Source organism: Mauremys mutica, chromosome 12, assembly GCF_020497125.1.
Source record: "Mauremys mutica isolate MM-2020 ecotype Southern chromosome 12, ASM2049712v1, whole genome shotgun sequence".
Classification (NCBI taxonomy): domain Eukaryota; kingdom Metazoa; phylum Chordata; order Testudines; family Geoemydidae; genus Mauremys; species Mauremys mutica.
The window spans coordinates 28,237,409-28,248,217 of NC_059083.1; the positions used below are offsets into that span (position 1 = coordinate 28,237,409).

Sequence of the window (10,809 nt, forward strand, 5' to 3'; positions counted from 1 at the left end):
CCCACCCCCACGGGAGCAGTTGTCTGCATTTCAGGGGGAGGGGTATAAATGCGTGCTAAACAGCTGTTGCTAATGAGGCCAGGACAGTGGGGAGGGGAGGGGGCATTTCCCCACTTACTGCCCCCTCCATCTGGGAGAAGCTGCTCCGGGGACCAGTCCCAGTTCACACCTGCACAGCGCGTCTGCACTAGGGGTTTGCACCGGTGCAGCTACATCCGTGAAAGGAAACCCTGGCAGACATGGCTGAGACACTGCTGTGCCAGGGGCCGTAACCCCTCCCCACACTGGGGTCAGGGCGAGCTCTAACATTTTTGCCACCCCAAGCAAAAAAAAAAAGAGCGCCGACCCCTCCCCAAGTGCCGTGTCGCGCCGCCCAAGTCCCCGCCCCCCAGAGCCGCTCAAGTCCCCGCCCCACCCCCAGCATCACCTGGCCAAACCAAAACCAACAAAAACAAACCCCGATCGCCGCCCCCTCCCAAGGTGCTGCCCCAAGCACGTGCTTGGTAGGCTGGTGCCTGGAGCCGGCCCTCACTGGGGTTATGGATCAATAATTACAGGGTCACTGGAGCAGAGGAGCTGGACTCTGGGCTCCCAGGTGGGGGCCTGACTCACTGGGCTGAAGAGTCATTCTCTCTCCCACGCTCTGGCATCACACGGGGGGATTGAACCTGGGGCTCCCAGCTGAGGGCCCAGCCCCTGGGCTAAAGGCTACAAGGGAAGCAGTGGCACCTTTTCCTCTTAATTGAAACTAGTCAGCAAACCCGATATGGATTCACGAATAGTTTCTCTTGACCCGAAATATAATTTTGCAGCAAATAAACTATTTGTCGAAAACATTCCACCCAGCTCCACTGCAAACCTGTCTGAGCAACTTAGGAGCCCCAATCCCAGTCACCTGCAATGAGAGACTGTCAACATCCCCAGAAACGCAGTTACAGGCAGGCCAGGCTCAGGACATCAGCGATGAAACAGTCCAGAGCTGCTGTTTAATTTGCCCTTTGCAGACAAATGCCCCCTGGGCCCCTGATCTCACCCCCACAAATTAGGCTGAAAATGGAGACTTGGCTCCAGCCTGAAATCTCTGCCCAGAGCCATTTGTCCCATGGACGCTGCTAGCGGCACAGACCTTCTGCAGCTGCACCTGGGCATCTCCCAGAGCGGATAACAGTCACAGAGACCGTCTCAGAGCCCCAGGAGCTCAGGTGTCTCCATCTAATGACTGTGCCAGCCACCCCCCTCGCTCCCATTAATCAGCCCTGGGACAGACACGCTGGGAACTTTCACACCCAGACCCTGGTGACACTTTGGGTCCTTCTACACAGCCTGCAGAAGTGAGTCTTGGAACAGGGTGGACAGATTCAGGCTCGCAGGGCTCCCTCTTTGGAATTAAAAATAGCCGCAAAGATTTTCAGGTTCTGGCTGGAGCTCAGGCTCTGAAGCCCAGGTGGAGCCAGGTCTGCCCCTCACAGAGCAAGAGGGGACATTGTCTGTGTCCACATCCCCTTCACCTCCTTCCGCGGATGGGGAACAGCAGCCCCAGGGCCCCTCCCTTCACCCGCAGGGCAGAGGAGTGAGAGCCCTCGGCCTCCTGGGCAGTGGGGCCTCCCAGCACAGGTTCCTGGGTGAGTGTACAAGTGTCTCCACACAGAGAGCTCTGTACACCCGGCAAATACACAGATGTGCCCGTGGATCAGGATCCGGGATGGTGCTCTCCCCAGGAGTGACGGAAGCTCCCTCAAAGTAGAGGGGTCACCCACTCGTGCCAGCCCTTCTCCCTGAGCTCCTGTCCCCGCACCCCTGAACCCTCGCTCTCACACTGCCCCTTCTTCCTGAGCCCCTGCCTTCACCCCACCTCTTCCCCAACACCCTGGTCTCTCCTCCCGGCCCCCTGCCCCAGCGTCGCTCACCCCTACAGCTGGTAAAAAGTGGGAGGGAACAGCCCTCCCATTGGTAAAAGTGATGGGGCCATGGCCCCCTGGGCCCCCTCTTCCAGTGCCCCTCACTCACTCCCCAGCCCCGGGAGGAGAGGACCCTTGGGACAGTGTCAGTGAGTTGGGTGCTGGGGATACAAATTGGGTTTTACACCCCGGCTGCTGGAGCTCTGTGTATTGAGGGTATAATGAGATAGAGGCCGTGTGAGCCCCTCACTGTCCTGCCAACGTGGCTCAGCCCTGACAGCTTCTGGAGCCTCTCCCTCGGGAGGAATCGTCCCTGCAGCCCATTCAGGCCTTGGCCTCCCTGCGGAGGTGGCTGGTGAGGCTGCCGTTAAAGTGAGTTATGATGTGAGCTCCTGTCCGCTGGGAACTGGACTCTGAGCCTGGGCTGAGATCGGTGACTGGGGAGTGAAAGGCCCCAGCTGCCCTCACTGCCCCCCAAGCCAGCCCAGCACCCCCAGCCATTCAGTGCAATAACAGCGATGCTCAGGCTTGGGGACACAGCCAGTGCCCCAGCGGGCAGGGTGAGGGCCTGTCCAAGGAGCAATGGGCACAATCTGCAGCAAGGGAGGTTGAGGCTGGAGATGAGGAAACACTTGCTAATTCTCAGGGCCGTGAAGCTCTGGACCCGGCTCCAGGGGAGGTTGTGGGATCCCCGTCACTGGAGGTTTGTAAGAACAGGTTGGACAAATCCCTGCCAGGGATAGTCTAGTCCCTGACCTAGCGTGGGGGGCTGGACTAGGTGACCTCTCGAGGGCCCTTCCGGCCCTGCATTGCTCTGGTTCTAGGTTACAGCAGTTCCTGGGGCTGGGCCCTGTGGGCTCTAAGCCTGGTGAGTGACAGGTGACAGAGTTAACAGTGTTAGTGACCATGGCAGCTGGCAGCTCAGCGTCCCTGCTAGGGGCCTGGGCTGGCATGTGGCTGCCTGTACCTGGCTCAGCAGGGTGTTACTGGTCCATGTGGACAGGACCTAGGGCTGGCACCTGTCCATAGGGTCACCAGGCGTCTGTTTTTTTATTGGAACGCCTGGTCGAAAAGGGACCCTGGCGGCTCCGGTTGGCACCACCGACTCGGACATTAAAAGTCTGGTCAGTGGCGCAGCGGGGGCCCGGGGCTAAGGCAGGCTCCCTGCCTGCCCTAGGTCCGTGCAGCTCCTGGAAGTGGCCACCAATTTACTTCCCCGGAGTTTGAAACTTTTCTAGCAGAACATAACCAAGTGTCAGCCATGGTCAAGCCTCCCTTTGAATACAGGTTGGCTCTGGGGGTGGGGGGAAATGTATCACGAGGGCTGGTCCTGTTAGGGGAGTCAGGGGCCAGATTACCTGTGACAGGCCCCAGTAAGGGAGAATGAGACAACCCAGCCCCACCTGGCAGTAATTGAATCCCTGGGTGGCTAGTCGGCAGCGAAACAGCTAATGAGGCTGATAAAGGGTAACCAGGGCTCAGCTGAAGGGATCCTAGGGACAGGAAGGTGCTGAGGAGAGGAGCTCCCAGGAGAGCTCACCAGAGCAACGAGCCTGGAAGGGGCTCCTAGAGCAGTGCTTCCCAAACTGTGGGTTGTGCTCCCCTAGGGGGTGTGGAGGAACATTTGGGGGGCCTGACGGGGCCTGGACCAGCCCCCATGGGTGGCGGGAAGGGAATGTCACCCAGCCCTGCTCTGCCCCCAGCTCCACTCCGGTCCCACCCTCAGCCCCAGCTGCGTCTCCGGCCCCGACTTCAGCCACCCACTCCCAGCCCTGCTCCAGGCTGAGAACCCAGCTGCAGCCCCAGCCCCAAACATGGTTCCGCCCCCAGTTGAAGCCCCCAGCTCCCGGCCCCAACTGCGGGTCCACTCCCAGCCATGGCCCCCAGCTTCTGGCCCCAACTGGAGCCCCGTTCCTGGCAGCAGCTCCCAGGGTGGGGGCGCAAACCAGGTAAGGGAGGGTAGGACCAAAACAGTTTGGCGACCACTGTCCTAGGCAGAGGAGTTCCCCTAAGGGGGAGGAGCTGCCAGAGACGACAATGACAGCAGCAGCTGTAGCAGGACAGAGCCCTGGAGAGCTGCCCCCAGCTGGAGAAAGTGGATGCAGAGAATAAAAGGCACAGTCTGAAATGACCCAGCTCCAGGAGCGGGGGCTGGAGTCGTCTGATTCCATGATGGAAACTAATCCAAGCCCGGCTCCGGGAAGGACTGAGGGGTCCCTGACTTGAGGACAGTGAGGAGCTGCAGTGAGAGCTGGAGGCTGGAGCAGAGTGAAGGAAAAGATTTTATTTTGGGGTTTACTTGGACTCAGAGTGGATCACAGGACGGGATCTGTTAGATTGTGAGGTGTAATTTAAAGAGTGCTGCAGAGGATAAATTGAGGCAGGAACCTTGCCAAGGCACCCTGAAATGTCTGAACGTGGTAACTCAGCCATGGAGGGGTCAGGATGTCAGAGTGACGGCGCCTGGTCAGACACCTGGGCAAGTACCAGCAGGTGGCTGTAAGTAGCAGGCAAACTGCCCAGCACTCAGCGCATCAGCCTCCAGCTATCACAGCTCCAAGCCTGTCAGCTGGGCCCATGCGTGTCCTGGGGTCCCAGGCTCTGTCCAGAGCCCCAGGCACAACACAGCTGAATGTCCCAGTAGAATCCACTCACCTCCAAATCTCTTCAGCGCTTCCCCCATGTCAAGGGAAATTTTATACACGTTCTTCAGGTGAGTAGAAACAGCTTCTGGTTCCTGGAGCTTCACATTCTCACTCCTATGAAGAAAACATCCCATCATCACTCAGCTGCTCTGTACACACATCATCCCAGAACCACCACCAAGAATATAAGAGCAATGAACATAGGAAACACACCTGCTCAATGTGCTTTTCACATCCTGGAAGGAAAAAAAGAGAATCAATGTTCTGTATTAACACAATGTGCATAAAACTGTGTGAGTTTCACTCTGGGCATCAAACTTTCATCTAGAAAATAGATCAACCCTCCCAGGCTTCACTGTTTTGTGGTAAAAACTCCTATGACATTTTGCATTAACACTTGTTTCATTTATGTAGGTGAGACAGGAATTTAGCTAAAGGATTCTCCCTTCTAGGGACCCAACCCATCAGTATCTGTGTTTATCGACTGTGTTGGGTCCAATGTTCTGGAGTTAGAGCAGGGATGGGTTCAGCTCAGTATCAACCTTGTATCATCCATTTAATCTCCCACGGCCTCACTGGGTCTCCATGAGGAGAAATCCCCTCTAACATGAACTGGGATATTTTGGAACTGATGGAGCCCTTAGCCGGATGTTCTGTTTGTCAGTAAACCACAGAACACATTTACTCTAATTGTTGGAATCCAGACCCAGGGATCTGAGTTCTCATTCTGAATTGTGGAGATGAATTTTGATGCTGTCTCACCTTTAGCAGCTCCACAACTGGTTGCTGACATTTCTCCTCTAGCTCTGTGATCAGCTGCTGCAGAGAGGAGCTTTGCTGGGAGAGTTTGGTGACATTTTCCTGTAGTTTCTGCAGAGTCTCCCTTTCCTCCTCCTCCAGGCTCTGCAGAAGCAGCTGCTCCTCCTCTCTCAGCAGTGTGTGCAGTTTGTTAAATTCACCTGCAATCATCTCTCTCCTATTCTTCACTTTCCCCTTGAAATAGAAGAATAGGAAAGGCAGAGAGAAAACGTGAGCCAGATGCTGAGTTACACAGACTGGGCCTCTGTCCATGAAGCAGGGGATTAGATCAGTATCAGGTTTTTAAGGAGATTTACTTCTTTGGGAAACGTATCATAAAGAGTTTGTTTTAGTTCAGAGTCCATATGGCCAGTTCCATAGCGGGGTTGTCTAGGGTGCTTTGTAAAGACGCAGTCTGTTATTGCAGGTGGCAGGGGATTAGGGTGACCAGACGTCCCGATTTTATCGGTACTGTCCCGATATTTACTTCATTGTCCTGCATCCTGACCGATGTATGGTCAGGATGCGAATAGGCAGTTATTTTGCCTCCACAGGCAGAGCCTGGAGGGGGCTCGCGCCCCTGCCCCGACTCCGCCCCCTTCTTCCCCGATTGGATCCATCCCCAAATCCCCCGCCGGAGGAAGGAGGCAGAGGCTTTGGTCTCGGTGCTGTGGAAGGGGTGAGGGATGCCGGCTGCGGCTGGGGCTGAGCGGGAGTGGGGCATGGGGCAGAGCAGGAGGGGAGCGTGGGTGGGGCCTCGGGGAGAGGAGGCTAATGGGGGTGGAGCAGTGGGCAGGGCGATGATCCGGGCGCAGGGGAGGTTCCGGCCCACAGCTGGTACCAAGCCTGTGCAATGGAGCAAACAACCAGAGCAGGTTCATAACCTCATCCTGGAGCTTTACGGCCCCGTCATTCCTGGGAACGCTGCAGGGGGAAGGGCTCAGGGAGGAATAAACCCAGATACCCACCTGCCACTCTGTGGTTTTCTTCTCCTCTGCAGACATCAGAGCCAGGGCCTCTTCCAGCTCCTTCGTCAGAGGGCCCAGGGCTCCCTGGAGTTTCTCCTGCAGGGACATCATGTGCGATAAACAGCCATTAGTCTGCCTGTCCGATGGGTGGACAGTACTGTCCATATTGGCATTTCACACATGAGCAGTAAATATCCTGGAAGTGAGCAGCAGACTGGGCTCTGCCGGCCCCAAAGGCCTCATGGGAGCAGAGACGCCAGTCTCAGAGCAGGGGCTCTGCTCCCTGCAGACACTCAGGACTTCTCAGAGCCTGTGTCTGAGCTAAAGCTTCACATCACTGAGCACAGGCCAGAGGGGAAACAGCTGGGAAGGTTCTGAACGATCCCTCCTGCCGGTGCCAGTGAAGAGGTTGGGGCAGCACCTCGCTGCACTGTACCCAGACCCAGGCCAGGAACAAGACGCCACTGTGCTCTCGTCTGTCTAGGCTCCCATGTGGACTCCCCCAGGCAGCGGCCCAGCACCTGAGCCAGCGCAGTCCCATTAACTGCACAGGGTGAAGCTGTAAAAGCAACAAAGAATCCTGTGGCACCTTATAGACTAACAGACGTTTTGCAGCATGAGCTTTCGTGGGTGAATACCCACTTCTTCAGATGCAAGGGTGAAGCTGTGATGTGGCTGGAGGTCAGTGAGGCACAGGGAACACTCAGTCTGAGGGAATGTGCCACCCATAATTATAACTGCTCCAGAGCTGTAATAACCCAGGGCTCTCCTCCCCTTTGACAGCGTGTGATTCATTCACCCGGCACAGCAACGTGCTCCTGCCCCATCAGCCCCGCTCTGTGCAACACCCCTGGCAGCCCCCCGGAGCCGCCTGCTGAGATCTCCCCGTTTCACTTTTTCTCTTTTCTCTGAGCCCTCGAGTTCTCGCCTGCCCTCTGCCCAAGGGCCCAGGCTGCTGCTGCAGCTGCTGCTGAGAGCTCCTGGGGAGCTGTTCGGTGACACCCCTGCGGTGCTGCTGCAGGGAAGCAGTGAGGGAGGGAGGGAGCCAGCAGGGGCTAGTGAGAGACAGGAGGCGGAAAAGCAGCCTTTGCATCCAGCAAAACAGCTTCATCAATGAGCAGGGATCAGAATGGGGGAGGGGCAAGGGTGGCTGGATTCGTTGAAGCTCCACCCACAAAATAAGCTCCGCCCACGTGAGTCACTAAAAGGAGACACATGATTTGTTCAAATGGTGCATTGTTCAAAACGGGATGGAGTTGCTGATTGGCTCCAATGGGCTCCTGGGGCCGGACTCCCCTCATGAGGCTGGAATGTACCCCCCTGGGCTCCGCGGAGCTCTCTGGGCCTGGTCCTCCTTTACTGGGGGGAAATAAGAGGTGGCATCTCCCAAACATCACCCGCTTGTGGCACTGGAAGGAGGCGTCACTGGCAATAAATGGTGCCGAGCTGTAATTCTCCCTCTCCGCTCTCACAGGGGGAACGAAATAATTAACAATGTTGATATTTAAATGATCAGTTCTCCAGTCTGAAGGTAACACACTCACCTAGACTGGCCTGCAGCTCGTGTGATTTAAACCTCACTGATTGTTAACACCGGCCATGGTGTAAAAAGTCCCCTTATTTCAGCAGTGGAAGCTGAGTGTGAAAAACATTCAGAATCTCAGAGAAAAGTTTCCCACAGCAGGTATCTTTGAAGACTTGATTTTTTGTGATAGCATCTCCCGTACAATGAAGGCTTTACAGAGCTCAGTGATGCATCACACCCATGACAGGCAACTTTCAGTGAAATCAGCCTGTAATTAAAATCCAAAGTTATTACCCATTAAACGTGACAGCAATTCCCTACCTTGTACTCCTGGGCAGCCTCCTTTATGGGAATCACCCTGTGCTCTCTGTGAGCCCGGGACAGATGGCAAACCACACAGACAGAAGTTTGATCCTCTTCACAGAACAGTTTCAGAGTCTCCTGGTGTTCCCCACACACCCTCTCCTCTCCTGCTCCCTTTGCTGCCTGTAAACTCAGCCGTTTGACCATTTCTACAACATTTGCCAGCTTCCTGTTCGGCCTGAGGTTTCCCTGTTGCACAGTTTCTCTGCACTGAGGGCAGGAGACGTCTGTATTCGATCCCTCCCAGCACTGGGCAATGCAGGCTCGGCAGAAATGGTGCCCACAGTCTATAATCACCGGGTCCTTAAAATACTCCAGACAGATGGGGCACGTAGCTTCCTCCTGGAGACTTTCCACGGGGTTGTCTGTGGCCATGGCTCCCTCTGGACAGTCTCACAGGGTTAGTCTCACTTTCCCGAGCTCAGAAATGCGCCCCGCCTGCAGCAGCAGCAATTGGGTGTTAGGCTGTTTGCTGAGCTGGAGTCAGATCACCAGTAACATTCCAGCCCTGGGGCTTTGGTGAGAAATGTCCCAACAAGGCTCTGATCCTGCAATCAGCCCCCTCTGCTGGTGTGTGGGGGGGAGTCACTGGGGCTTCACATGGACATCAGCTTCCCCTTGTCCTGCTGAGCTGACAGAACTGCCTGTCCAAGGAGTGATATTTAGGCTTGGCAGAATTCATTTGATTTAATACGTAATTTTGACAGATAAGATTAATATTAATTTGTAAGAATGTTTATATATTTATCTATTTAAACTTTCACAGTTTCCGTTTTTATCAATATTATTGTTCACAGTTGTGGGAAATTGGGGGTGGGGTTCAGACAATATTTTATTCAGACAATTATTTTATGACAGTAGACACAGAGATTCAAAAAGTTAAAAGGTGTAACTGTTAAAACACAAACTGTCAACATCTCATGTCAAAACATGCAAAGTAAATCTCCTTAAATTAAACTCTAGTAAGTTCTCAAGCAGCATTTTTCTTACTGTAGCTATTTGTAAATCTCAGTTCTTATCAATGGAAATATTTTTTCATTGGTTTGTGTGCACAAAGTGAAATCAACATTTGCTGACATCTACCGATAAAATCTAATCCTTCTGAGTCTAGGGATATTCAATTCACAGGCCAAAAACGTGGTTAAATTGGAATCAATGTATCAAAGGCCTGATTGTGACATACGCTAAGGCAGCTCTGCCTCAGTGTAAAGGAGACACAGTGTCAAAAGTGTTGCCAACATTGATGATTTTATAATGAATCTCATGAACATAAGAATGGCCAGACTGGGTCAGACCAATGGTCCTTCTAGCCCAGTGTCCTGTCTTCCGACCGTGGCCAATGCCAGGTGCCCCAGGGGGAATGAACAGAACAGGGAATCATCGAGTGATCCATCCCTTGTTGCTCATTCCCAGCTTCTAACAAACAGAAGTTAGGGACCTAAACAAAGGAAGTTTCTAGTTTTCTTGGTTGCAGAGAAAAACTTAAAATATGACCTGAGTCAGCCTAAAGTGTGAGAAGTCAGAAGGCAAATAGAAAGAACTCAACATTTATTAGTATTTTTATTTTTTAGTGTCACAAAAGGCATCACATCATTCTGGGGGTCCTGACTCATGATTTTCCAAAGTTTGGGGTTGGCAATGCTGTGCCACTGAGAACTCAGGCCTTAAATCCCCATCCCCCATGGAAAGCCCCCTAATTTCATGCCATCAATTATCTAAAACAGCAGAGTTAACAGATAGGGAAACAGAGAGGGCGAGGTGTGGGAATGTGCATAGAGCCGGGCTGTGGGCTCAAGCAGCAAATGAGCACAGGCCCTCTGGATTGGGAGTGAAGTAAAGGAATCACTCAGAATGCTCATTTTTACATTTAGGTCCTTAGAGCCTTTGCTGGAGAAGCCAGGCCTGAAAACAAACTGTTCACTGCCAAGGCAGTATTGCCAGCACCATATAAGCAAAAATCAAGAGGCTGCTGAAGAAAACATGAGGATTTTTCTTCTAAAAAATTATATTCTGGACTGTTTGTTTGTGAGCAGGCAGGATTCGCTCTGGTCACGTACTCAACCTTTTCTACTCAGCCCTGAGAGCAAGAAACTTACTTTTGTTAAAGTGAGAGCTGAGATTGTCACGTAATCACAGGATTCCAAGAGCTGTGGCATTAAGAGAAACACCAGCTAGTGAAGGAGTCAGTGTGAAATCAGGAAATCTTGCGACAATCCCAGTGTGATGTTTTTGTGATTTAATGTGGACACGAAAGAGCTGCACTCCTAGCTATTGCAGGTCCTTACCTGGCCCTGATCCCTGCACTGTCTGAGCAACTCACAAACTTCCATGTGCTTAGATTCACCATACTGCTGTGCAGAGACACCTGTACCTGCCAGTAGTGTGGGGGCAGAGTCAGGGCAGTGCCTTCATTTGAGGTAACTGAGCATGCTCAGTCTGCAGGGCCGCCCAGAGGATTCCGGGGGCCCGGGGTCTTCGGCGGCGGGGGGCCCTTCTGTTCCGGGACCCGCCGCTGAAGTGCCCCGAAGACCCGCGGTGGGGACCTCCCCGCCGCCGAATTACCGCCGAAGCGGGACCACCGCCGAAGTGCAGCCGGGTCTTCGGCGGTAATT

At 53.8% G+C, this 10,809-nt stretch overlaps 1 protein-coding gene across 1 annotated transcript in view; it reads right to left on the reverse strand.

Moving 5' to 3' along the window:
* Nucleotides 1-8,695, reverse strand: part of LOC123346652 — a 35,558-nt gene extending 26,863 nt beyond the window's left edge. The window contains exons 1-7 of the mRNA XM_044984129.1: nt 8,156-8,695; nt 7,891-7,925; nt 7,204-7,414; nt 6,310-6,405; nt 5,306-5,536; nt 4,757-4,779; nt 4,554-4,657 (exon numbers count right to left, since the gene is read on the reverse strand). Coding sequence (XP_044840064.1) covers nt 4,554-4,657; nt 4,757-4,779; nt 5,306-5,536; nt 6,310-6,405; nt 7,204-7,414; nt 7,891-7,925; nt 8,156-8,572 — 1,117 coding nt within the window. The 5' untranslated portion in view covers nt 8,573-8,695. The remainder of the gene's footprint in view (nt 1-4,553; nt 4,658-4,756; nt 4,780-5,305; nt 5,537-6,309; nt 6,406-7,203; nt 7,415-7,890; nt 7,926-8,155) is intronic.
* Nucleotides 8,696-10,809: the final 2,114 nt, after the last annotated feature.